At 37.9% G+C, this 27,948-nt stretch overlaps 2 protein-coding genes across 3 annotated transcripts in view; both read left to right on the top strand.

The window, feature by feature from the left end:
* The first annotated feature begins 6 nt into the window (after window positions 1-6).
* LOC142635114 (uncharacterized) lies at window positions 7-2,485 on the top strand. The gene is made up of 4 exons (XM_075809327.1): window positions 7-273; window positions 411-773; window positions 999-1,217; window positions 1,676-2,485. The coding sequence occupies exons 1-4, from the start codon at window positions 7-9 to the stop codon at window positions 2,483-2,485; spliced, it is 1,659 nt and encodes a 552-aa protein (XP_075665442.1).
* An 8,175-nt stretch (window positions 2,486-10,660) lies between these two features.
* The window catches only part of LOC142636123 (nudix hydrolase 3), a 64,515-nt gene continuing 47,227 nt past the window's right edge, over window positions 10,661-27,948 (top strand). For both annotated transcript variants that reach the window (XM_075810212.1, XM_075810211.1), the window contains exons 1-6: window positions 10,661-10,885; window positions 10,991-11,170; window positions 13,412-13,489; window positions 18,332-18,428; window positions 19,394-19,527; window positions 19,899-19,980. In XM_075810212.1, the coding sequence (XP_075666327.1) occupies window positions 10,821-10,885; window positions 10,991-11,170; window positions 13,412-13,489; window positions 18,332-18,428; window positions 19,394-19,527; window positions 19,899-19,980 (636 nt within the window). In that variant the 5' untranslated portion in view covers window positions 10,661-10,820. The remainder of the gene's footprint in view (window positions 10,886-10,990; window positions 11,171-13,411; window positions 13,490-18,331; window positions 18,429-19,393; window positions 19,528-19,898; window positions 19,981-27,948) is intronic.

Genomic DNA, 27,948 nt, shown 5'->3' with positions numbered 1-27,948 from the left:
GCCCTAATGGTTACCCTTAGGATTGGAGGGCATGATGTGAAAAAGGTTTTGGTAGATCAAGGTAGCGGTGCAGAGATCATGTATCTTGATTTGTATAAGGGACTAAAACTGAAACCTGAGGACTTGACCTGCTATGATTCTCTTTTAGCAGGGTTTGATGGGAAAATAGTTATCTCGAATGGCCAAATCAGGTTACCTATTCAGGCAAGATCAGAAGTAGTAGAGGTAGATTTCATTGTGGTAGATGCCTATTCCCCTTACACTGCTATTATGGTAAGACCCTAGCTTCGTGCCCTGGGGGCTGTTTCTTCCACCTTGCACTTGAAGGTGAAGTATCCATCAGGGGACTAAGTCGAGGAGCTAATCGGGAGTCAGTCTATGGCTAGGTAGTGTTTAGTAGCCGTTATTAGGCATTAGACTGGAGGAGAGTCCTAGACCCTTGTAGAGAAGAGTTTGTAGCAATCAAAGAAAGCAGTCTTGTCCTCGAAAGCAACCGTAAAGGGGCAAAGTGTGAAGAGTTAGAGAAAATTGTCATTGATGATGACGAGAAGAAGTTTTTCCAGGTGAGAATCCAGTTACCCCCTTGGGAGAAGAAGGAGCTAATTGTGTTTCTTAGAAAGAATGTTGACGTGTTTGCATTGAGCGCTTATAAGGCTCCTAGGGTGGACCCAAGTTTTATTTGTCATCACTTAAATGTTAATCCAGCTATCACTCTGAAAAAACAGCCACATCGGCGCTCTTCTAAAGAGCATTCTAATGCTATTAATGAGGAGGTAACCAAGCTTAAACAGGCGGGAGCAATAAAAGAAGTGTTCTATCCTGAGTAGCTGGCCAATACCGTGGTAGTAAAGAAAAAGAATGGGAAGTAACGAGTGTGTGTGAACTTTACTAATTTAAACAAAACTTGCCTAAAAGACCCCTTCCCAATGCCACCGATCGACCAATTGGTGGATACAACAGTGGGACATCCTCGAATGAGTTTTTTGGATGCATTTCAGGAATACCATCAAATACCTTTGGCTCTAAATGACCAAGAGAAGACTGCTTTTGTTACACCCATTGGGAATTACTACTACAAAGTAATGCCCTTTAGACTAAAGAACACAAGGTCAACTTATCAGAGGATGACGACCAGGATGTTTGAGCCTCAACTTGGCAAAAACATTGAAGTCTACATAGATGATATGGTGGTGAAGAATAAGGTCGAGTCCGAGCATGTGAATGACCTCAGGAAGATTTTTGAAATACTAAAAAAGCATAAACTACGTCTTGACGGTTTAAGTGTTCTTTTGGTGTTAGCTTATGCAAATTTTTGAGTTATATGGTCACTCATCGTAAAATTAAGGTCAACCCTGACCAAATTAGGGCAATTAACAATTTGCAATCTCATCGAAATCCCAAAGAAGTCCAGAAGTTAACAGAAATGACTACTGCTTTGAACCGAATCATCTCTCGGTCAGTAGACAAGTGTAGGCATTTCTTCCAGTTGTTGCATAAATGGAAAGGATTTGAATGAACCGAAGAGTGTGCCCTAGCCTTCCAGCAGCTGAAGGAGTATCTTTCTCGGCCATCCATTATGTCCAAGCCCGAGGATGAAAAGGTTCTATTTGCTTACATCGCTGTAGCCTCTCATACAGTAAGCTTAGTACTGATATAAGTTAGCAATGGAGTGTAGAAGCCAGTTTATTATGTGAGCAAATCGTTGCATGAAGCAGAAGTTCATTATCTACCATTGGAGAAGGTCATCTTGGTAATAGTGCATGCTACACGGAAGCTTCCTTATTACTTCCAAGCTCACACGGTTGTGATTTTAACCCAACTTCCTGTTCAATTACTACTACGGAAAGCTGATTACACCGGGAGAATTGCAAAATGGGGAACGATCCTAGGGGCTTTTGATATTAAGTATGTGCCTCGCACTTCTGTTAAAGGCCAAGTCCTTGCAGATTTGGTGGCCGAGTTTACTAAGTCTCCATTGGAAGTGGATAGGGAAAAACAGCTAATGGATGAAAAATCAATTGAAATGGTTTCCTTACAAGGACCCCTATCTTGGAGGGTATACATTGATGGTGTAGCTAATCATAGAGGATCTGGAATAGGGCTAGTTGTGATATCTCCTAAAGGGATCACTATTGAGAAATCCTTGAGGTTGGGCTTCTCGGCCACAAATAATGAGGTTGAGTATGAAGCTTTGTTGGTAGGGATAGCTATGGTTCAGAAAATGGGAGGAAGAGCAGTAAATGTATTCTCGGATTCAAGATTGGTTGTAAGCCAAGTGAAGGGAGAGTTGGAGGCTAAGGATTTGAGAATGCAGAGGTATTTGAATCAAGTTAGGCACTTGCAATCAAGATTCGAGTCTTTCACTTTACAACAAATCCCTAGAAGCAGAAATACGCACGTTGACTCTCTTGCCACTCTCGCAACCTCCTCGGTGCAGAGTTTACCTCGGGTTATCCTAGTTGAGGATTTATGTAAGCCTACTTAGATAAGAAGAGAGAGGGTCCAGATTCATCGAATTAGAGTGTGACCTAGTTGGATGGACCCTATAGTTATGTTCCTTAAGGATGATATTTTGCTCGAAGGGAAGGGGCTGATAAAGTGCAAAGAAAAGCCTCTTGTTTTTAGTTGTCTGAGGATCAAAAGTTATATAGGTGCTCTTTTTCTGGGCCGTATTTGCTATGCGTCCATCCTGAGGCAGTAGAGCCACTCTTAGAAGAATTACACGAAGGGAATTGTAGAAGTCATACATGAGGCATATCACTGTCTCACAGGGCCCTCACTTAAGGATATTGGTGGCCAAGTATGCAAAAGGAGGCACAAGAATACGTAAAGAAATGTGACCAATGTCAGAGATTTGCTCCAAACATTTATCAGGTAGGGGGTGTCCTTAATCCTCAGTCTAGTCCCTAGCCTTTTGCTCAATGGGGCTTGGATATTGTAGGACATTTCCCTAAGGCAATAGGAAATAGGAGATGACTTCTAGTCGGCACTGATTACTTTACCAAGTGGGTTGAAGTGGAGCCACTAGCTAATATTAGGGATATGGATGCAAAAAGGTTTATGTGGAAAAATATTGTTACTTGGTTTGGGATTCCTCACGCCCTCATCTCGGACAATGGGCTTTGGTTTGATAGTAAAACTTTTAGAAAGTACTGTTGTGATTTAGGTATTAAGAATAGATATTCAACTCCGGCCCATCCACAGGAGAATGGGCAAACCAAGACTGTTAATAAGGTTATAGTGAATGGGCTTAAGAAGAGGTTGGATGATGCAAAGGGTAAATGGGTGGAAGAGTTACCACATTTCCTTTGGATATATTGGACTACCCCTCGTCGATCAATAGGGGAAACACCATTTTCAATGACTTATGGGTCCGAGGCTGTGATCCCTCTAGAGATTGGGTTTCCAACATTGAGGACAAGCTTGTTCATTCCATACAACAACAATAACCTATTAGAGAAGAGCCTGGATTTAATTGAGGAGCAAAGAGAAACTGTCATGGTTCAGTTGGCGTCTTATCAGTAGAAGCTCAAGTAAGGATATGATACAACGGTGAGGGAAAAGCCCTTGGCCTTAGGAGACTTGGTATTAAGAAAGGTTGTGGGTACTGCAAAAAACTGAGCATGGGGAAAGTTAGGGCCCAATTAGGAAGGTCATACTGTATCACCTCGATAGCTGGTATAAGTGCTTATTTCCTATAATATTTAGATGAAAATGTCATACCACGTCCTTGGAATGTAAATAACTTGCGAATGTACTATTATTAATGAAAGGTAGCTCTGCCCTGTTTTTATTTCTGACATTATGTGTTATGTTTATTACTTGTTTGAATATTAAACAGAATCTCGGTCATGTCTGGCTCCTCGGACCACATACCTTAGGTAAATTAGTACTCCTCATTACTTGTTTGAGTATTTAACAAAATCTTGGTCATGCCTGACTCCTCGGACTACATAACTTGGGTAAATTAGTACTCCTCATTACTTGTTTGAATATTAAATAGAAACTCGGTCATGCCTGGCTCCTCGGACCACATACTTTGGGTAAATTAATATTAATGATTACTTGTTTGAGTATTGAACAGAATCTCGGTCATGTCTGGTCCTTCGGACCACATACCTTGGGTAAATTAATACTCCTCATTATTTGTTTGAGTATCAAATAGAATCATGGTCATGTCTGTCTCCTCGGACTACATACCTTGGGTAAATTAATATTCCTAAAAGCAAATATTCATGTGTTAAACAGAACTTTGGTCATATTTGGCTTCTCGAACCATATACTTTGGGTAAATTAACACTATTCGGTATCTCTCTAGATGTTAAACAGAACTTTGGTCATATTTGGCTCCTCGAACCATAAACTATGGGTGAATTAACACCTACTACTGCTTTAATATGATGTTAAATGGATGAGCATGTGACATTGTAAGTACATGGTTTATGAGATTGAAAAGGAAAGCCCAAAGTATACATTGTCATATGAGCTGTTTGTTTCAAACATGTAAGGTATGCTTTTGAAGTTAAAATTACTTTTTATTAGAGATTGGAAGGTTCAGTCTGTTCTGCTATTGGTTATGTAGATTGTAGAACCTACACTATCACTTGTACAGATAATTGCTGAAGTCAAGGATATAGGTATATCTTAAGTTGAATAAAATTATATCTCATTTTTATATCAATTAAATGTAAGGTAAAGCGAAAGTTATATCAGAATTTACACAAGTACACAAGCATAAAAGAAAGCTCTTAATTACCATTAAGTTAAGCCTTAGAAAAGGCAAAATAAGTACAAACTTTGCAAATGTAAACAACAGCTACATAAAAACAAAAAGTCTATACACTTTAGCTTAAGCCCTATTTGATCTTCAGTGAAGGGTTGTCTTTTCCTATGGCCTTGGTGGATTTGACAATTTTAGCTGTTGTGGAGGCTGGACCTTTGCCCTTGGGATCCTCCTTGGCAGGTATAGGAAGGGTTGCTAGAACAATCTCTACGCTCTGAGAGGCCTCCTTACCCATAGAGGTGTCATTGGGCGCAGTTGGAGGCTTGGTAACATCGGAGGCCACTCCTTTGGTTGTATCCTTCTCCCTTTCAGTGACCTCAGTCAATTCTGCCTCTTTAGAAGGACTATTGGAAGAAAAGAGGGCCTTGGCAGGGCTGTCCTTGCTAGGATCCATCTCCTTGGAGGCAATTTCAATTTTGGAGCTTGAAGGGCCAGATGCTCAGATTGCAGGGGGATAGTAGACATTCTCTGCTCTCTTAAGGGAAAAAGAGGCCTTAACTCCATCCTGGCTGAGGGCTTCATTCCATACTTGGAGGCAGTAAGTTCTACACACCCTAGAGACTTCAGCACTGAAAGCCTCCTCAATCTTTGCCACCCCTATGTTGTAACCCTCCTGCTCGGCCTTTTTTGCAGCTTTCTTTGCCTCTTCCAGCTTTGTCTTCAAGGTCCTTATCTGCTCCTTAGCAGCAAAAAATAGATCCTTAGTCAGGCAAAACTGTTTCTCGGCCACGTGCAAGGCAGCCTTGGCACTCTTCCTCTCTCAATCAGCCTCAGTTAGTTGGTTATTGAGTTCTTGGAGGCAATTTCAGCTCTGGAGCTTGAAGGGCCTGATGCTCAGATTGTAGGGGGATAGTAAACATTCTCTGCTCTTCTAAAGGTAAAAGAGGCCTCAACTCTAGCCTGGTTGAGGACCTCGTTCCATACTTGGAGGCAGTAAGTTCTACATACCCCAAAGACTTCAACACTAAGAGCCTCCTCAGTCTTTGCCACCCTCACGTCGTAACCATCCTACTTGGCCTTTTCTGCAGCTTTCTCCGCCTCTTCCAGCTTCGTCTTCAAGGTCCTTATCTGCTCCTTACCTACTCCTTACCTATAGATAACAGATCCTTAGTCAAGCGAAGTTGTTTCTTGGTCACGTGCAAGGCAGCCTCGGCACTCTTCCTGTCCTTGTCAGCCTCGGTCAGTTGGTTATTGAGTTCTTGGATTCTCTTCTCGGCCAGGGAAAAGGCTTCCACAGCAGCTATCCACCTTGCCTCTTCATCCGTCATTTGCTTATGGAAGTTGGTCACCAACTCTTTGACCATGTGTGCAGATTGAACAGCTTGTAAAAAAAAAAAAAACACAAACAAAAATAACAATGAGGTAATAAGAGAAAGTGATAGGAATACTAAATAATAATAAAAAACTTACAAGTGGAAGGTCTATCTTCAAGCTTAGAAACACTTCGTGTTTCCTCATAGCCCTTAGGTCGGCCACGTTTCCGGGCAGCAAAAAGGTTTGCTCCACGACATTGGCCACATACCCAGCCTTCTCATGCTAGAAGTTCCTTATAGAAGCATTTGTTAGAAGACGAGCTTCGTCCAACACCAAGGGGGGGTTCTAGGCTGGTACCTTAACTTGGCGGTCATGCCCTATCTCCGCCATGGATCCTTCACTTAAGGACCTTGTGTGAGTAGTTTTAGCTGCTTTCCCCTTTTAGGGCTCAACTTCCTTGGAAGGAAGACATTTTCCTTCCTCCATCACTTCCTTACCTTTCTGGTCCATTTTCCTTTTCTTGTTAATAGGATTGGGTTAGGGAGCTTGAGTATTTGAAGGGGTGGAAGGCTTGGTCTGGATTGCCTTTTCGGGCACATTGCCTCTTGTGTGGGACTTAAGCAGGTCCAGAAGGCTTGACTTAGTCTTGCATTGTAACACCATCGCGTTAGGAATGGTTAAAGCTCCCTGGGTGTGGCTAACTTCGACTGGGAAAAGGTGGCTAAAATCACCAGATGGAGTTTTTGGGGATTGGGGCTAGTTAAAGACCTCGAAGTCATCCTCGGAGTCTAATACTTAGACCACTTTTTCTTCTTCTTCTTCTTCCTTGATTTCTGGTTGAGAAAGAGCTGCTTCTTCCTTAGCTGTGTACTGGAAGGGTAGTTCTACCTGTTATACACCTTCTAGAGTAGGGCTAGGGTTAAGAAAACCCGGTACGGTGATGTTGATCAAGTGTAGGCGGCGATCTTTCGCTTTGATCACATACTTAGGTGCATGAAAGCTGGATGATAGGGGATTGTAGTCGAGGATGAGATGGGCTACTCTTAATTGCCCATCTGTGTGGACAAATATCTCGGCCTTGAGTATTTTTGTCAAGTCTGGCTCATTAACAAGACTAAAGTTTAGGATAGCAGAGTATTTATCTACGGGTTCATCAAAAAAAATATCGTCAGAAAATAGTGCATATAAAAAAAAACAAAATTACGAGTATGAATAGAAAGGGTGAGGAAAGGAAATGTTAGTAAGAAAAAAGGGTATTGTTAGAGTAATAAACCTAGGCTAAATACCCCACCTGGTGTCCCTTCTTTGGTTGGACAGTGAAGCCCATCGTGCCACTCCCCTGAGATGATTAGATAGTCCTTATTCATACCCTTGTTAGACTCAGGGAGACACGATATGAGCCTAACCTCAAGAACTCTAGTTTTTAAGTAATACCCTTACCCTGTTAGTTTATGGCAGTTGTAAACCCAATTAACGTCATGATGGGTGAGGTTCACAACCATTTTCTCATTGAGGGCATCTACACTACCTAGAATCCTAAACATATTGGGGGCACACTAGGTAGGGTAAAGTCTGTGAGCAATTAAGTAATTCCTAAGCAATTAAGTAATTCCTAGTTATTCTACCCATATAGATTATCATCCATCTCTCTATAAAGGCAATCATAGGGATTCCTACTTCTCCCTCCGCCTCATAGTGTGCCATTCCTCCTATTTAAAATACCTAATGGAAACCCCCGGTGAGATTCAGTATTAAATTTTGAAGCTATCTATACCCTCTGGAGTGTCTACTAGGTAAGCAAATCTACCCATGTGAAAGAAAAATTGAAGGTAGTAGCGAGACAAGGTGAAGTTAGGGAGGTCGAGGAAGAAAGGGCTCTAAATAAAAGAAACGGAAGAGAAGATGAGAAGAAGAAAGCACTAAAAACGACTTACAGAATGGAAGAAGGGCTCCTCGGACTAGTTCTTAAGATTTCAGAGTGCAAAAAGTGAAGCAAATGAAATCTTCAGGCAATATATGTATGAGGGGAAAAGCAAGCGGGAGAATTCCCGCCTAAGTCCCCATAAAATCTTCAACTGTTGGATTTCCATCGTACCGTAGAACGTGGAGCACATGGAGTCACAGAAATTAAATGCAAGTGCGTCTTGGATGCCGAAGCATCAGGAGCGTGCTTCTAGGCAGTTGAAAAGACACCTACATAGACAGAGGTGATGTAAGAGAAAAGTAGAATTGTTATAATATCGAAATCCTCATTTTTTCTGATGAGCAAAAGAAGAGAATTTCGAGCGGCTATTGTAGGGATGAGAGGCCCAGGAATGTATATTGGGCCATGGGATTTGTCCGAGGACATTTAGTAGTTCGAGGACAAGTATATGTTAGCGAAGAAGTACAAATCAGTGAATTATGGAAGAATTACGGTCATGAGGGTTTGGGAAGGTAGTTTGAGGAGAAATGCCTCCTCAGCTCAGTAGAGTAGAGGTTAGAAGAGTTGATCTGCCATCGAGAGCAATACTTCGGACGATTCTACTGGTAAAGACAAACATCATGAGAGAATAGGGCAAAGGGAAGCCGAGAAATATCTAAGAGAAAGCTGCTACCACCACATTAAATACTTTGCAGCTAACTCCCTGGCCGCATTAATGTGGAGGTGATACCTACATAGTAATATTCAGCCTTATAGCTACCCATGAAGACTTCAGGAAGGTGTTATTGAGACAAGTATCAAAGTCAACAATCTGGTCTACACGTGGAGGGTTGATATGAAGTGGTGAGGGTGAATATAAAGAATGAAATCTTCATTACAAGGGGAGGATCATATAATTTATGAAAGGAAAAAACACTATATACTCAAGAATTGTAATAGTGTTTAAGTCTGAAAGAAATATATAAGAACTACCATCCTCGGACTTTGCCGATGAGGATTTTCTTTGCATTAAACCGTTTATCTTTCAATTATCATCTAACCTACTGTTATTATTGTCTAACACATTGAAATTCAGTTCTATCCTACTTTTTACAAATTCATTGTTTTGGGCTCTTTGGATTCTTTGGGTCTTTAGTCATTTTTCACTTTTGGGCTGTTCAAGCGAAACGTGTCCTTACAAATCCAATGGTGGATTTTTGTCAAAATTTACCTCCAATAAAAAAATATTAAGTAAGGTGGTAACTACAACTAAATTTGTAACTAAACTTTATCTATTTAAAAATGGACAGAATTTAGTTACAAAATTGGTTGCAACTTAAGGGTACAACTTTACTCAATAAAATAGACTACATATTTTGAAAATTTAATTGTTGAATTGCACGTATCAAATTTTGTATCAATCGGATGTTATTTAATATATGATTTATAAACTTATATTTTAAGCATAATTTAAAATTACAAAAACTTACAATTTATTAATAACATAGTTATTGCTGTTTAATTTCCTATAAATTTTGCAAACATAGAGAGTATAAGAAGAAAATATAATCTAACGATAGAATTGTCAAAATTTACTTTCAATAAAAAAACATTGAGTAATATTATAGTAGACCAATTATGTAGCTAAACTTTATCTTTTTAAAATAACTTATCCAAATGTTTATATGGCTTATAAAAAAAAAAAAAATCACATTTTCTTCGAACGCTTTACTTGTGATTTTAAAATGGTGTTTTACTTCCAGTTTTTAGGCAAAAATAGGAAAATAGGCATAAGTTTCTAACTATATAATTAGTTGTTACGGTTTGCAAACTATATTTTTTTTTAGCATCTCGAGTCTAAGAGACTCGATTTTGGGTCTATAAATCGAGTCTTTAAAGGTCGATTTTTTGGTCTAATTTCATCTGATGTGGCATATTTTTCACATGTGGCATCTAGTTGGAAATCGAGTCTTAGAGACTCGATTTATATCTTATATCTATTATGCTTTTCACCTTATTTTTCTGCGTTTCACGTCTGGCTCTGATTCTTTCTTCCTCACTGCCTCTCCCTTGCTTCTTTCTTCCTCCTCCTGATCTGCACAAGTCGCTCCATAGACCCATCGCCGCCGCGCCCAGGTTGTGCGACCCAGGTCCGGCCGTGCGACCTGGGCGCGCGGCCTGGGTCGCACTACCCAGGCCGCGGATCTGGGGCGCACGGCCTGGGTCGCGCAGGCGCAGGTTCGCGCGACCAGGCCGCGCGACCTAGGTCCGCGCGACCAGGCCGCGCGGCCTGGGTCGCACTACCCAGGCAGCGGATCTGGGGCGCGCGGCCTGGCTCGCGCAGGCGCAGGTCCGCATGACCTAGGCCGCGAGCCCGATCTGGGCAGTCGTGGATCTGGAGGCGTTGGTTTTTTTTTTTTTTTTTTTCTTTTGATGGGTTATGCTCAGCCCTGAACTTCTTGGATTTTTTTAGGCTGGCAAATCGAGTGTTAGGGACTCGATTTCTAAGTAGACTCACGTAAAAAAAATGCCACATTAGACCATAAAAATCGACATTCAAATACTCGATTTATAGACCCAAAATCGAGTCTCTTAGACTCAAGATGCTAGAAAAAAATATAGTTTGCAAACCGTAACAACTAATTATATAGTTAGAAACTTATTCCTATTTTCCTATTTTTGCCCAGTTTTTAAATCGGAATTTTAGAAACAGCTTATTTACAAAATAACAATACTCTCTCCAACCATAACAACCGGCCGCTGCAAGACCCAACCAACCCAACTGCCCCCACAAGTTCGAGAGAGGGAGAGAGAGGCGAGGAGTTGTTGTTGGAGAAGCTCTTCTTCGGAAGAAGTTCAAAATCTTGACCGGAAATTGAAATGGCTGAAGAGCACCTGGACGTCCTCACCAAGTCGGGCCACAAAACTGGCATTTCCAAACCTAGGCACGCACGCCCCTTCTCAATCTCGTTTTTGGGTGGGGAAATAATAATCGGCTAAATTAATAAATTAATTAATATTGGTCCGTATTGTATTGTATATGTATTTAGGGGAGATGTTCATCGAGATGGAGATTACCATCGAGCAGTTCACATGTGGATTTTTGCTGAAAATACTCAACAACTGCTTCTCCAGCGACGCGCTGACTGCAAAGATTCATGGCCAGGGTTATGGGATATATCCAGTGCTGGTCACATATCTGCTGGCGATTCATCGCTTGTAACAGCTCGGTAAAAGTATTTTATACCCTTGGCCTTTAGAATTTCTTTTTCTTTTTTCTCTCCATGTTTTCCTGTTACTAATTTTTAGTTAAAACATCAGTTATAAACTCTACACCATCCCTTGCTCAATTGGAAATTGTCTACATTAATTATGCTGTTGGGTTGCAACTGAAAAGCAACATTTAGATGATAGGTAGTAAATGATCGAGAGCTTGATGTTGATGGCACCTCAATATTTTATATCCGTGTTTGAGCACTCTCATTGGATATATGTTCAATGTGGTGGGATGTTTTTTTGATGAGTAATAATGCTTCGTTGAAAAAGTAAATAATGAAATAGGACTTAAGTACACAGGCCATGTTCAACGAGTCAATCAAAATTTCACTTAAATCCTCTAAAGACAAGAGAGAATGGCTACTATAAGCAGCCAACCACTCAAACATAAAAGTGATAGGATGATTTTAGATTGTCTGATTCATAGTTTTTGGTTAAGCCTTGTTCCACTAAATATTTCAGAACCTAGCTGTTCACAAATTAGCTTTCTTAGGGGATATATCAATTGATGAACGTGAATTTCTTGTTTCATTAGTGAGTGCATGTGTGATGTATGGGATTGCTTGATGCTGGATGTAAGCTTGAATGGGATCTGATACCAATTTTAGCACTCTCTTGATGAGATCTTGAAGGGTTTTGAGTAAGGATTGATGTTTAATGGTCTTGGTAAAGAAATATTGAATCTTGAGTATGTTGATGGCTGTTTGGTGTTGAAATAATGAATAGAACTTGAAATAAGATAGATGAAACACTAGGCAATTACACCTAGGCTTTCCTAGGCAATTACACCTAGGTTGGTGAAGGAAATCACACCCTTAAATCTTAAAAGAAGCTGCCAAATTTTATTAGAATCAATCTCACTATGAATGACTAGGGCTCTAACTAATCTATTCCTCAAATGACCAGGTTTACTAAAAAAAAAAAAAGGCTTAAGAACTTCTAAACGAATTAGGAAAGGACTCAAAATATAAAATAAAACTCATGGCTCCCTAGGGCAGCCCTTTACAGCCCATTCCAGAAAATCTGGAAATTACTAAAATACCCTATTTTATGAAAAATTTATTAATGCTAAACCAACAACTTTCTAACCTTCATAACCTAGGGCCTGTTTGGGCCAATTCTTATCTACTCCACTCTACTCCCCCCTCCCTCCCCCTCAATCCAAATGAACCATTAATATTAAGACTCAATAATAACTAAAATAACTTACGAAAGGTGATAAGAAGGCCCTGCATCAAAAGTAGACCACAATTCTAAAATTTTTTTGTATTTAATCTTGTTCATTATGAACTCTTCTTTATGGTCTCCATTAGTGCTTTTGTCTACAGATTTTTGGTAGGTAGAGTTTTTGCAATAATAGTTAGGTTAAAATGCACTTTTACACATTATAAAAAAGATGCACTTTACACCTTCTAAGTTTGGGGTTACTTCTAAATCAGTCCCTTAGCTTTAAAACTTGTAATTTATACTATCAAATATTACAATGATATCAATGTGTCGCTTCTGTCATCTCCCATAACAATTTTCAGTTAATACGTGCAAACCAATGTTGTTTTTACGAGAAAATAGGAAAAAAATTGTAAAAATACATAGTAACGAAAAATAACAAATTAATCATTTTTTTTTTTGCAAGTACCATATTTACTTATTGTTATCTCAACATTGTGACTTGTCTTAACTATAATAGATAACTAGAAGGCTTCTAAATTGATAAAATTATCTCTAGTTACTTTTGTACTGCAAAAAAGCTTGAGTCGTACATTAGCAGAGCAAAAGAAGATGAAGCAATTGTAGGAGAAAGAGCTTGATTTATTTTGTTTTTGTTTTTGGTTTTGGTTTTTGGCACAATAAGGGAACTTTGCCTAGGTGGGCTTTGAACTTGAGCTCACCCTGACCAGTGAAGCTTGTTTCATGTTCATGCAGACATAGAGGAGTTGTCATTCTTGAACTTATTTGTGAAAAAGTTTTCATTTTGTCTTCATCCCCTTCCCCCTCCCTCTCTCTAAGGATTGCTTCTTGAACTGCCTATGTAGAGCATACTTATTTTTTGATAAATAAGAGCATACTTATTTCTAATTAAGTAATTTATATTTCCTACTTCTGCCAAGTTGTTCCCTTCTTTTTCTTAATACAGATATTATCTTCAGCTTGATGAATTAGGCCTATCATTGAAATCATGTATGGTATGCTTTCAGGAGGGAACTTCAAGAAGAGCTCGGTATAGTCCTTCCAAGGGATGCATTTGAAATGATATTCATATTTCTTCAAGAGTGGTTAGTAGATCAAAACCCTTCTTCCTGTGGTGGCATTTAAGTTCCTTTGTATAACAGATTTGATAGTGAAATCATCTTCTCTTACTGATGAAACTTATTATTAGTTATGCAATTTTTTTGTTGTTTTCATTTGGAGCCACATATATATATATATATATATATTTATATTAAAGAAACTTGTTTTTATTATAAAATGGTCTGTTTTTGTTTCATGGCTTACTAAGCAGCCTATAATTCCCTTGAAAGTTTTTTTTTTTTGGAAAGGGACCATTCAGGTGACTAGTTATATCTATAACTGTAGGGGGTGTTGAATATGACGAGAGGGTTCGCAAAGCGAAGGAAGCTGGTTAGGCCTAGAAAGCTAGGTTTTGTACTTCATATCTTACACTAAAATGCATTAATAAGCAAAAGTATAACCTAAGAGTAATGTTTACTCCTAAAAATGGGTTTGTGGTAAACGGATAAAGGAGGCAAGTTCTAAACTATAGTAAAAACTATTTTGATGCCTTCATTTTGGAATAATATAGTCCATATTTTCTAAGTTATGAGTCCTCTTGTTCGAGTTCTTTGCGTTGTTGATAATGAGAGAAAATTAGCTATGTGTTACATATACGGGGAGATGATAGAGCCAAAGAATTTATATGAAATTTTTTAATGAAATGAAGAAAGATTTGTAGATGTTTTAAAATCATTGATGAGAGATAGGAAGGCCAACCACATTGGCCTTTGCATGTAGTTTGTCATTTCTTGAATCCGAAGTTTTCCTATAACAATTTGTTAGGAGAGGATGTACTATAGTGAATTGGTGTTGTATGTGCCGGTGTAGTGGGGAAGGGATGGACCACCTTTTGATTCATTGCATAGAGGCTTATCATTTGTGGTGTTTTGTTTTAAAATCTTTTGGTATTTACTGGGTCTTACTAGAGAGGGTGAGAGATCTTTTATATGGTTGGGGGAATCGGATGGAAAAGCACTCGTTGAACATTTGGAATTTGGTTCCGCTATGTTTGATGTGGATTATTTAGTGAGAGCAGAATAGGAGAACGTTTGAGGATACGGAGAGAATAAGGTACCGGCTTATAGCTTATTTTGTTGGTACTTTGTTTGATTGGTGTCGCACTTGGGGACTCACAAATAGAGATTCCATTCCAATGTTTATTGAATCTCTATCTTTTTGTACACAAACTTTTTGTATTTTTTGTAATTCTATAGGCTACTTCATGTCTTTTTGCATGAATTAGTCTCTTTTCAATAAAGATTTATTACCTATCAAAAATGGGGGGAAAACAGTCCTTACATCGAGTTTAATGAAGAAATTACATCAGATTTGTATCTTTGTATGAAAACACTAGTTCCAAGTCATGAGATTTAAGATAAGATCACTCTTGAACTATCAATGTATAACTGCAACCTCACATTTGTGACATGGAGTTGCAGAAACTTGCCCATTTAAAATTTTCTACTGATAAAAATAGTCACATAGATACTTTAAGAGTGGTGATGTATTTGATGCAATTCATTTTTAAAGCTAGTCGTTTACTAGTGCTTATGTTTATGTTGTATGATAAGTAGATCCTTTCACTTGTAACTGAAAGTTAGTTAGTCGATAGATTGTTAGTGATAAGTGCAATAGCCTATTAGTTAGTTAGAGATTTTTGTTAGGCTTTGGCCAATCACATCGCAGCCACATGGTAGGTTCTTGTAACTAACTTTCTAGCTAATCAGCGGCTTGTCTATGTATATAAATAAGTGAGGCTGCCCTCATTGTAACTAGTTAAATTTGAATTCAAGAAATCTACCTATGAGATATTATTCCAAGAGTGTGTCTCTTGAAGAGCTAGTTCATTCTTTCTTTTCTCTAAGCAACTTAACTTTCTAAAACATCTTTCATTTTCACCATTATTCCTCCATTATAATTTGGTGTCAGAGCTTGAGATCCTTAGGATTCAATTTCTTTTGCAATTTTATCTTCATTTTCTACCTTCAAGAACCTATCAAGATCCTATCTTGATTTCATTTTCTTATCCTCTACTAGTGAGCCTAAGAATTCGTGAAGATGGCACCAATAGTTTACAATAGAAGGAACAAGAAAGCTTCTGTAGCACATGAACCTGAGGTGCAGGTTCATCCCAGGCAGCAGCCTCAACCACAAGAAGGAGAACCCCAAGTGACATTGGAGCAGACTGTGAGCTGCTAAGGGGGTAGCTTGCTGCCTTGACCGAGGAAGTGAGAAGAAACCAACATTATCATCCTAGAAATGATGATGAACCTACTGAAGATGCTGAAACTGATAGTCACAACAACTTTAGTAACCCAATTGGCCAGCCTAGAGGTGGTGTTTCAAGGCAAGTGCTTGGTCCTCCAAGCGGAGAGCCAAAATGGGAATCAAACTTCAAGATTGAGTTACCTAAGTTCTATGGTAGCTTGAATCATGATGAATTCATGGATTGACTTAACCAAGTGGAAAGAATCTTTGATTTCCATGAGGTACTAGATTCCAAGAAGGTGAAATTGATCTCTATCAAGCTGAGAGGGAGAGTTTCAGCCTGGTGGGAACAACTCCAAGTTCAAAGAGTTAGGAGGGGTAAAAGAAAGATCCAAGATTGGTGCAAGATGAAGCAAAAAATGAGAAACCAGTTTCTGCATTTCAATTATATGCAGTCCTTGTACAAACAACTGCATAATTTGAAGCAACATGGCAGTGTGGAAGAGTATACAGAGGCGTTTTATCAACTGGTAGTGCAAGTAGACCTGAATTAGAGTGAAGAGCAAATGATTGCAAGGTTCTTGAGTGGTCTTAAACCATCAATTCAAGATGCCTATCATTGCACTGAATGTGGTCTGTTTCTGAAGCTTACGATAGAGCCTTGATGTTTAGGAGGCAACTTGCAAGAAAAGCTTTTGTGCAGTTCCAAGCTTATGGTGGTAGCAGAAGTACCCAAGTCAGCACTCAAGGAAGGCCAGCTTTTGGTATAGTCAAACCAGTCCCTAAATCAGCATAAAGCTTTAAATTTAAGTGCTACAAGTGTGGAGAAGCTGGGCCATAAGACCACAGATTGCAAGAAATGGGGAGTTATTGCTCAAGGCAAGGGTAGAGCTTTGATGATTGAAGGTTGTGAAGACCAATAGATGAAGAAGTGAAGAAGAAGAAGAAATGTGTGATAGTGTATTGATAATTGAAGACAATAGAGGAGGTGAATGCATTCAAGAACCCGTATATGATCAATATGTGCAAGAAGTAGATGCTCATATAGAGGAAGAAGAGGATTTATCATTAGTAACAAACGTCTTGCAAGTTCCAAAGAAAGAATTGGAGAATGACGAGTGCCTTAGAAGAAGTACTTACGAGAATATGGTGTCACAAGAAGTTTTTAACAATCTTGAATCGAAGAATCAAGACCAGCCCCAACCACAAAAGCTATCTTGCTTCAAGAAAGGAGGTGAAGTTAGAGATTTTAGAAAGTGCTTAGTGTTCTTAATAAATGACTTTCAAGATTATCTTCTTTGTGATGTGACAACCATGGATGTTTGCTATCTCTTACTTGGGTGTGAAAGAATATGTCCATATCAAACCATTTCGGGTGGAAGGAGCAACACATCCAGCTTATACAAGAAAGATCGTTACACATTGCAGCCAAAGAAGGGGAAAGCTAGTCCCAAACCAATGGTCAAAATGAAGAAGGTTGGATACAAGAGCATCTACATGGCTGCTTACACTTGCAGCCTTGACACAAAGCAGCAACAGACCTTAATCTCTAGCATGATGCAGCAGCTTAATACAGCCACTAATGAGAATGCAGATCAATGGAACTACCAGATCATATGCATATCTCCAACAGTTTCAATGTGCATCACTTGCTACCTTGTCATGCACCAAATTATCTTAAAACTAGCCACACTGAGGACAAGTGTGTTCCAAAGAGGCACAGTCCTAATGCAGTTCATTTTTAAAGCTAGTCGTTTACTAGTGCTTATGTTGTATGATAAGTAGATCCTTTCACTTGTAACAGAAAGTTTGTTAGTTGATAGATTGTTAGTGATAAGTGCAATAGCCTATTAGTTAGTTAGAGATGTATGTTAGGCTTTGGCCAATCACATCGCCGCTACATGGTAGGTTCTTATAACTAACTTTCTAGCTAATCAGCGGCTTGCCTATGTATCTATAAATAAGTGAGGCTGCCCTCATTGTAACTAGTTAAATTTGAATCCAAGAAATCTACCTATGAGATATTATTCCAAGAGTGTCTCTTGAAGAGCTAGTTCATTCTTTCTTTTCTCTAAGCAACTTAGCTTTCTAAAACATCTTTCATTTTCACCATTTTTCCTCCATTAGTATTCCTGCTTGACATGGTTTCTGACTCCCCCAGATGCATGTCTAACAATCTTAAACACGTCTAGACTTTTTAGTGTCAAATACTTTCTAACATGGACATGTGGCTGACATCTGCTGGCACTTCTCTGTGAGAGGTAAACATATGCACCTCCAATGAGGAAAAAAAATGATTATAACAATTGAGAAGAGTGTATTGTGTCAGTTATAATTTTATTAATGGATGAAAAGAGGGTTCCAGTTGATAGAAGAAGAAAGCTGTGTATATATTGACATGCATAAGCTTCACTGTACGTGTGTACATGTGCACAGCATGCATATGTGTGGCTAATTTTGACAATACATAATACATTAGTGTTTTAATTATAAGAAAAGTGTTATATTTATATCTATATATGAATGAAATATCTGTTTTCATTATCATTTCTATGTATAGATTACTTTTTGTAATCAGTAAGGACCTTAATCTGATTTTAATTAAGTGATGTTTGGTTTACATTCTGAAAGTGCAGTGTCATAAATGATGGAAAATACATCAATAATGAATTTAATGATGTATACTTTGTCACAACTCTAGATCCGATCCCTCTGGAGGCCTTCAGTCTTCAGGTAAGAAGTTTAATGATTATTGTCTGATGAAGTTTCAAATCAGTTGATGTTGTATTTTTTTTTCTTTTGTCATTACATAAATTCATGCATCATAATTTGTTTCTCAAGTCTTTATGCCTCATTCAAGTATTTTGGCTTCTCTAGTTAGATTTGTTGGTTATATTTAGGGATAAGCATATCGTAATGATTGTTCATTCCAATGAAACAGTCAATCAGTATTAAGTTGCAGCTGTAAACTTTGTATGCTGGTGACAGTGGATTACATGACACATATACAAGTATACAACTGCCACATGGATGTTATGGGTAAATCTGGTTTTCTTAGATTCAGCATTATATAAAGGTAATATTAACATGAATCCCATGGATAAGCAAGAGAGACCCATCAATGGTAGAATGCAGCCTTGACACTATTTTTGGGGTGGACTGAACTGACTTGGTTTAGTTCGTCATATTATGTCTTAATAATTGGTGTGAGGTCCATCTTGTCTATAGTCATTGAATTGGGCATTAAAGATGGTATTGGATTTCAAGTAAGTTGAAAATATGCAAATATTATGTATGTTAGCTCCCAAAATATGTAGCATGGAAGCTGATCTATATTTTCCTTGATATCTCAAAGTCAACTTAGTCATTTCATGACATTGTCCATATGTGTATGTGACTGTGTGTTGAATGGAAGAAAACAGCGTTAAAGAAAGGACATAATTCACTATTTATCTCAAACACAGTAATTCTTTCTTCTAGTAAGCATTTTGGTTTTTAGATAAAGTGATTTTGCAATAATATTCGGTGATACTTTTCTCCATCCTAAAAGTAATTTCTAGACCTCTATCTTTTGCCTGGTGATCATATATAGAAAAGGACGTGCTTTAACAAGCAAATTCAGCTTTCTGCCATTTCACATGCATAATTTGATGGCCAGAAAATCTGATTGCATGTCTTTGCTTTCTCTCTAATGATAGGAATCAGAAGTCTCTGCTGTTAAATACATTTCTTATGGGGAGTATAGAAGCTTACTTGCTAAAGAAGATCCTGATTATGTCCCCTATGATGTGAATGGACAATATGGTCGACTTTTTGACATAATTGAACAGAGGTATGTTTTATAATCCCTATGGTGCCTAGCTCATGTCAAGATATAGGCTTTCTTTTTTTTTTTTTTTGAGGGGGGGGGGGGGGTGGGGGGACTGTAAGAAATAAGTTGATTAAGAAACCAGTGTATCCAATATATTGGCTGATAAATTCCTATTTTTATCTCTTCTGAATTTTCAAATTTCCTCTTTTTTTTTTTACCTGGTATTTTTACTGATATTTCATTTGAATATTGCAATATTTCCGCCATTGTAGATCTGGCCAATATCTAAAAGTGGAGAGAATTTAAACATGGGAGAAATCTGTCATCTATGTGAAAAAGACATTGTAATCATTCGTTTTGTGCTTATTCTAGTTATTTAAATTTTATTATAGGTACAAGGAAAACACTGTTGCACGAAGTTTGGCTCTACAGAAGCAACTCCGTCGTTATGCTTCTGTTTCACTCAATGCAGAGGTTGTTAATTTTTTTGGAGTTACATCTATTATTCTGCTGCTATTATTGAAAGCATATTTGTTTGCCATTATTTCCTCAAATTCGTTGTTTTCTTTCAATTGGGATAATCTATGCTTCTTATGCAATATCATGTTTACTATTTTGTTTGACCATGAACCTTTTAGCTGACAGTTACCAACTTGATACATGTTTAGACTTAAAGGGATCCTGAAGCTATTTAGTCTGACAGCGGATGTCGATATGTTTTTTAAAATATTCATTGAATTATATCCTTACATGGTTCATGCAATTCAGCAAAAAAAGTAATAAGTGTAAACTAACAAAGATAATTATTAGGGTAAATTTCACTAACTACTTCTAAGGTTTAGGCTAATACCAACTAGGTCCAAAATAGTTTAAAATTGACCAGTTCAGTCCTTAAACTTAAACGACTTATAAAGCTGTTATTTTTTTAGTTTCTCTCTCTCTCTCAAACCTTTCTACTCTCTCGTCTCTCTGTCTTCTCTCTGACTCTCTAATTCCTCTCACTCTCAGACCTCTCTCTTCTTCTCTCTTTCTCTCTTATCTCTTTTACTCTCTCATCCCTCACTCTTCTCTCTTACTCTCTCGTCCCTCTCTTCTTTCTCATGTGGTCTTTGCGGCGGCGCTGTGGTCCGGGTAAGTGGTGGTTCGTGGGTTTTGGTGTGGGTTTAGTGGTGGCGGTATGTGGGTTTTGGTTTGTGGGTTTTAGTGTGGATTGGCATTGGAGTCCTTACCTTCTCTCTCTCGTGGTCTTGCCGCGGCACCATAGTGTGGGTTAGTGGTGGTTTGTGGTGTGGATTGGCATTGGAGGGTTTGGGTTTTCTCTCTCGTGGTGTTTGTGGCGATGCCGTGGTGTGGGTTAGGGGTGGTTAGGTTTCGATTGGCGGTGATGGGTTTGCTGTGGGGGTGGTTGGTGGTGGATGGTCACAAAGCCACATAGATTGGTGCAAATTTTTTTTCTTGTTGAGGTCTGTGAATTTGGGGGGTTTGGTTAAGTGGATGTTTTGATTGATTGGTTTGGTTTTGGATTATAATTTTGAGTTGAAAGGTTGATTTTTTGTCATAGTTCTGGATTGCATGTTCTGTGATTTGGGTTTAAATCTTCAAATGAACTTGATTTGTTATGTTTACCTCTTCATTGAGTTTTGCTTGTTGGTTCCATTCAATCATTTGTTTGTTTATAGAGAGTTTTTTGTTCTTCTTATATATATATATATATATATATATATAATCCAAGTTAGAGAAAGAGAAGAGAGTCAGATTGTTAGAGAGAGGGATGAGAGATGAGTTAATAGCGTTAGAGTCTGTTTGGACTTAGGGATTGAAATGGTTAGTTTTGAAATGTTTTGGACCTAGTTAGCATTAGCCCAAGCCTTAGGGGTAGTTTATTAAATTTACCCTAATTATTATTATTTTTGTTCACTTCAAAAAAAATTATTATCTTTGTTAGTTTACACTCTACTTTTTTGTTGAATGTCATGAGTCATGTGAGGATATAATTCAATGAACAAATGTTTATAATATTTAGAGTCTGTTAGGCATCGGTTTTAGCTTTTAGCTTTTATCTTTTATGTACAGCTTTTTAAAACCTCTCTTTTTCTCGCATTTTCTCACTTTTTTAAAATTTCAAGATACAAGTATACTTTAGCACACTTTCAACAAAAAAACTAAATAAGTTGTTCTCAAACGGACACTTAATATTCTTTGTCAACAATAAATCTAAACGTAGTGGAACTATGTCATGCTTAACATGATAAATTGTTATCATAAAGGGGGCGGGTGGGGGCAGGTTAAATAAAGGTATAACAAGTTGATGCACTCATCACATTAAGCAAATCTTGTGTTGTGTTTGTGCCTATTAATGTGATTTTGTTCCTGAAGGTCCTTAGTGACTTATGTTTCTATTGAAAAGGTATTTGTAGCCACCACAATATTGGCTTGATTGGAATTCTATCCCACTTTTTGTTATGTGGATTGTCTCAATAGCAAGAAACAACGTGCCATTTAATAGAGTATAGGTTTTTTAAACATGTTGATAGATTTATTCTTAAGAGTTATCTTGATGGATGACTGTTTTGGGTAGTCTTCTTTCTTCCTCTTCTTCTTCTTCTTCTTCTTCTCTCTTTTTTTTTTTTTTTTGATTTTCTAAAGTTCATATTGTAATTGTTAAAATAATGCTTAAATAAAGGTATAACAGGTTGATGCGCTCATCATACTAAGAAATCTTTGATGTGTTTGTGCCTATTAATATGGTTGGGTACCTAAATGTCCTTCCTTAGTGACTTATGTTTCTATTGAAAAGGTATCTGTAGCCGCCACAATATTGGCTTGATAGGAAGTCTATCCCACTTTGTGTTACGTGGATTGTTTGAATAGTAAGAAAAACATGCCATTTAATAGAGTATTTTTGAGAGTTTTCTTTCAGCATGGTTTTTTTAAACAAGTTGAAAGATTTATTCTTAAGAGTATTCTTGATGGATGACTGTTTTGGGTAGTCTTTTACATACCATTTTCTATTATTAGCTTAAGCTTTTGAGATAAGTGATAGTTTGGGAGACAAATTGCTTGCTTGTTTTAGTGGTTCTTTGTTTGACTGGTCTCAGGCTTGGGGACTTGCAACTAGTGATGGTCCTTTGTTTATTAGTTCTCTTCTCTCTTGTATCTAATTTTCTTTTTAATTCTTTCCTCTTTTCTTCTTTGAACACTTTGCCTCCTTTGTGCTATTTTTGCATAAAGTAGCTTTATTAATACAGTCTTTCTTACTTCTCATAAAAAAGTATCAAAGTAAATGGTCATGAGTCTAAACCTTGTCCTCATTCTATCTCCCACTTAAATGTTAAAAGTTTCACTAGTTAAGCCCTACCTTTTAAGGAAGAGCCTAGCCCATATGTGAAGGGGAGTCTTGGAATAGTGGTTAAGTGAGAATTTATTAGTAATCTTTGAGCCTCCTCATGTTTATATGCTGAATACTTGAGTCTATCCTTTAATCTCTACTATTAATAAGAACACTTGGGTAATTTTCCATCACCAATTGCATATTTGCATTACAAAAAGTTTCTTTAAAGCCTTACTAACACTCCAAAATAAGGAATTGTTTTTATAAGGTTATTCTAGTAACTCAATTATTAAAATATTAAAAATTTCAAAAATTGGAATGATAAATGGTACGGTAATTAGGGGGATTGGGGAGGATAAGATGTGTTGGAAACTAGACAATAAAAAGGGCTTCAAGGTTGGTGTTTATTACTGAGTTCTGGGTGTTGAGCCTTGATAGCAGACTGAAGGTTAAGGCACCCCAGCTTGTCTCTTTCTTTGTTTGGACAGCCGCTTGGGATAGGATCCTCACGGGAGATATCTTGAGACTTAGAGGCTTTGATTTCGTTGACTGGTGCATTATGTGTCGTTGTTGTGGTGAGACAGTGGATCATTTGTTGTTACATTATGGGAAGACTTATCGGCTGTGGTGTTTTGTCTTTAGGATTTTTGGGATTTCATAGGTTCTCTCATGTATGGTGCAAGATTTTCTATTTAGTTGGTGGAATTGGTTGGAGAAGCATTCATCTTACATTTGGAACCTAGTTCCACTGTGTTTGATGTGGTGTATTTGGAGGGAACGCAATCGGCGGACGTTTGAGGATTTGGATAGATCTGAGGACCAACTGCTTGCTCTCTTTTCTGGTTTCTTGTTTGATTGGGCTAGGGCTTGGGGACTCACATCTAGTGACTCTATTCCTTTATTCCTTAGCTCTCTTCTTCTTTGTATTTAATGTTTTTTTTGTCTTTGTTTTTTCATCTTTCTTTGTTTTGTTCTCTTTTCTTTTTCAATGAAGCTATTTACTTATCAAAAAATTTTTTTTGTACTCCAAGAGTGGTTTGTAAGTTAGATATTGAAAAAGCTTATGATCATGTGAATTGGGATGCTTTATTCTATCTACTATCCGTTTTTCAGTTTTGGTTAATGGATCTCCTGCTAGTTTCTTTGGAAGTTTTTGAGGTTTAAGACAAGGTGATTTGTTGTCTCCTCTTATATAGAGCTAGAATTGGAAAATAAAGAGATAAAGATGAGAACATACCAAAACTAATCCTAACTAAATTGAAATACTAATCCCTATCTAATCTCAAATCTAATCCCTATCCAAATAAAAGTCTACAATTATCCAATTTCCTTTAAGATAAATACAAAAATCTGAAAATATAAATTCTAAAATAATTTTGGTTTTGCTCCTGCATTAGTGGTGGTGGTGGAATTGGTGGTGGATGAAGAGGAGGTGGGAGTTATAGTGGCTGGGGGTTTCTCATGCTTCCAAGCAACATTTTGTTGGTAGGAATTGGAATGATTAATGACCTACCATTCGTTTTAGTAAAATCTACTAACAGTCCTAGCTAATTTGCAGAATACTGAGAGAACTAGGTCATCTTTGCTCTGTCAGTTGGCATATGGGTGGAATCATGGTCTATTGTAATCTGAGGGGTGAATATTAGGGGGATTTTATTTTTTATTTATTTATTTTTTCTGGCTGTGGTCTGTTTGAAAAAGGAAACAGGTAAATATTTAATGGGTAGGAGTAATGTAGTGCCCAAGGAAATTGTTGGCATTGTGGCCTTATAACGTTTATGCATCCCTCATACTTTGGAGAATGCAATTTGTCCATATTTATAGTGCCTAGCCAGTCATTTATAATTGAAATTAATTTGAAAGTTAATAGAAATTACAAATTTAGAGAAAAAATATATGTTAAAATCAAAATGAAATAGAGAAAATTTAGAGAAGGCAGAGGCAAAGAGAGGGAGAACACAAGGGAAATACATCGTTTGAATTGATGGCATACATCCATGGGACAAGGAAAAGAGACTGTAGGGCTACATTTTCCCATACACCTTTCTTTGAAAATAAAAAACAATGGAATCCATATTCACAATGGCATTACATATACAAATCAATAATAACTTGAACTTGAATTGCATATTGTTGCCTCAATGGCTCAATCCCATGATTTTCTCTAACAATTAATCCCATAATTTCTGATGACAAGGCTGGCTGGCTGGTGAGGCCTTTTGATGAAGTAGAATTTTTGGGGTAGTTAAAGATTTTGAGGGGGACAAAGCTTTTGGCCCATATGGTTTCCCTATGGCTTTTTCCAGACTTGCTGGGATGTTATCAAATCAGATCTGGAGATTTTTCAGGTTTTTTTGAGAAGGTTAGTTCGAAAAAGCTTAAATTCAACCTTTATTTCGTTGATTCCTAAAAACTCAGATGCAGTAAAGGTGAAAATTTTTTGGCCTATTAGTTTGATAGGGGTTTTACAAAATTATTGCTGAAGTCTTGGTTAATAGGCTGGGATGCACGGATGCGGCGCTGGAGGTGCCGCACCCGCGTCCGACACGGCGATGCGCGAGGGACGCCGCTGCTCTCGCGTTGGTGCCGTGTCCGGCTGCGTCTGCCACGTGTTTCCCTTTTTTTCCAGCCGACTCGCGTCGACACGGCTCAGACTTGGTGTGATTCGCGCTGGCTCGGGCTGAATCGCGCCGAATCGGGCGATACCGGCGAAATTGCCGAAATGGCCGATTCAGACCGAAACGGCCGATTCAGGCCGAAATTCAAAAAAAAAGAAAAAAAAAGGTGCGAAATGCACCGTATGAACTTAATAACAAACCCTACTTCAGCCCACTTCATTCTCACTTTATCAAACCAAACCAAAACTTCAGTTCTCACGCCGTGCTTCATAGCTCCTCAGTGCTCTCTGCCTCTCTGCGGTGTGCTCTGCTCTCCATCTCTGCCTTCACTTTTTGCCTTCAGCCCTTCACTCTTTTCCTTCACTCTCTGTCTCTGCTCTCAGTCTCCCCTGTGAGACACAGCCTCTCGGCAGTGCCGAGAATCCAAGTGTTAACACGGATTCTGTTAACACTCAGTCAGAATCCAAGTGTTAACAGAAACTTCAACTCTCTCTCACGCATTCTCAACTCAGGTATTGATATAAAGCTTTCAATCTTAGTTTGATTTGTGATTTGTGAATCTGTGAATGTGATTTGTGAATCTTAGTTTCTTTTCAATCTTAGTTTTATTTAGTTAATAGTTATTATTTGTGAATCTGTGAACTTGGTTTGATTTATTATTAATTTATTTAGTTAATAGTTTGTGATTTGTGAACTTGGTTTGATTTATTATTAATTTATTTAGTTAATAGTTATTATTTGTAGGTTAAATTGAATCTATTGAATTTGCAATGGACGAAGTTACTAGCACAGAAACTTCACCTTCGTCTAACCAAGAAGTGCCAAATGATGAATCTACTCTTTGGCAGTATGTGACTAAAGTAGAAAAACCAGCTGGTGCATCTGTTAAATCAGGGGGAAACACATACTTTAAGTGCAATTATTGTGGTGTAGTTTATATGAGATCTTATTCTAGGGTTAAGGCTCATTTATTAAAAATTCCTAATAAAAGAATTAAATCGTGCCCTAAGGTGACATCTAGTCATAGGCTGGAAATGCAGCAAATGCATGATCAAGTTGAGAATGATAAGTTAGAGAGAGAACGGAGAAGTCAAATTCCCTTACCCCCACCTCCCCCAGGCTGTGGGCTTATACCTATTTCCCCATTTCGGAGACATGAAAGGAGTGATAGTACAAATCCGATTGATGGTAAGAGGAGGAAGGTGGCTGTGAATAATGCTTTGGAGAAAGCATACTGGAATAATGCTAGACATGAATTGGATAGTAGAATTGTTAGGATGTTTTACACCGGTGGGCTTCCGTTTAACTTTGCAAGGAACCCATATTATCGTAATTCCTATGCATATGCTGCTACCCATAGCATTATGGGTTATGTTCCTCTTGGGTACAATGCTTTGAGAACAACACTTTTGCAAAAAGAAAGAGCTCTTGTTGAAGGACTTTTGAAACCAATTAAGGACTTTTGGCTTGAAAATGGTGTAAGTATAATTTCTGATGGATGGTCTGATCCACAAAGGAGGCTTCTTATTAATATTATGACTGTATCAGATGGGGGTCCAGTGTTTATAAAGGCAATTGATGGGTCAGGTGAGTTCAAAGACAAACATTATATTGTTGGGGTGTTGAAAGATGCTATAAAAGAGATTGGACATGAAAAAGTTGTCCAAGTCATCACTAATAATGCTAGTGTGATGAAGGCTGCTGGATCTCTTATTGAAGGTGAGTATCCTAAAATATTTTGGACACCCTGTGTTGTCCACACTCTCAATCTAGCTTTGAAGAATATTTGTGCCGCCAAAAACACTGAAAAGAATGAAGTTACATATGAGGAATGTAGTTGGATTACACGTATTGGTGATGATGGATCCTTCATACGTGTTTTTATTATGAACCATTCAATGAGGTTGGCAATGTTTAATGAATTTTGTCCATTAAAACTGCTCCAAGTTGCTGATACTAGATTTGCTTCGGTTGTTGTAATGCTAAAAAGGTTGAAGTTGATAAAAAGATGCCTTCAAGCCATGGCTATTAGTGACCAATGGGCTTCTTATAGGGAGGATGATGTTGAAAAAGCTCAAAAAGTGAAAGATCTGATTCTAAGTGATCTTTGGTGGGATAATATTGATTATATCCTTCAACTCACAGCACCTATTTATGATATGCTACGAATAGTCGACATAGATAAGCCTTGTCTTCATCTTATGTATGAGATGTGAGATTCAATGATAGAGAAGGTGAAAGCAGTAATATATCGGCACGAAGGCTTGGAAGATGATCATCATAGCTCATTTTGGAGTGTGGTGTATGATATACTCATTGATCGATGGACTAAAAATTGTACACCACTACATTGCTTGGCTCATTCCTTAAATCCTAAGTAAGTACATTTATTTTCTATTTTCTTTAGTTCTTTCTTCTAGTAAAACACACCTTTCATTTATATTTGTTTTTTAATCTTTAACTCTAGGTATTACTCCATTGAATGGCTTTCGG

Source organism: Castanea sativa, chromosome 5 (assembly GCF_040712315.1).
Source record: "Castanea sativa cultivar Marrone di Chiusa Pesio chromosome 5, ASM4071231v1".
In the NCBI taxonomy this organism is placed as follows: domain Eukaryota; kingdom Viridiplantae; phylum Streptophyta; class Magnoliopsida; order Fagales; family Fagaceae; genus Castanea; species Castanea sativa.
Note: the sequence above shows the minus strand (reverse complement) of the source record. Positions and strands in the feature narration are given on the sequence as shown.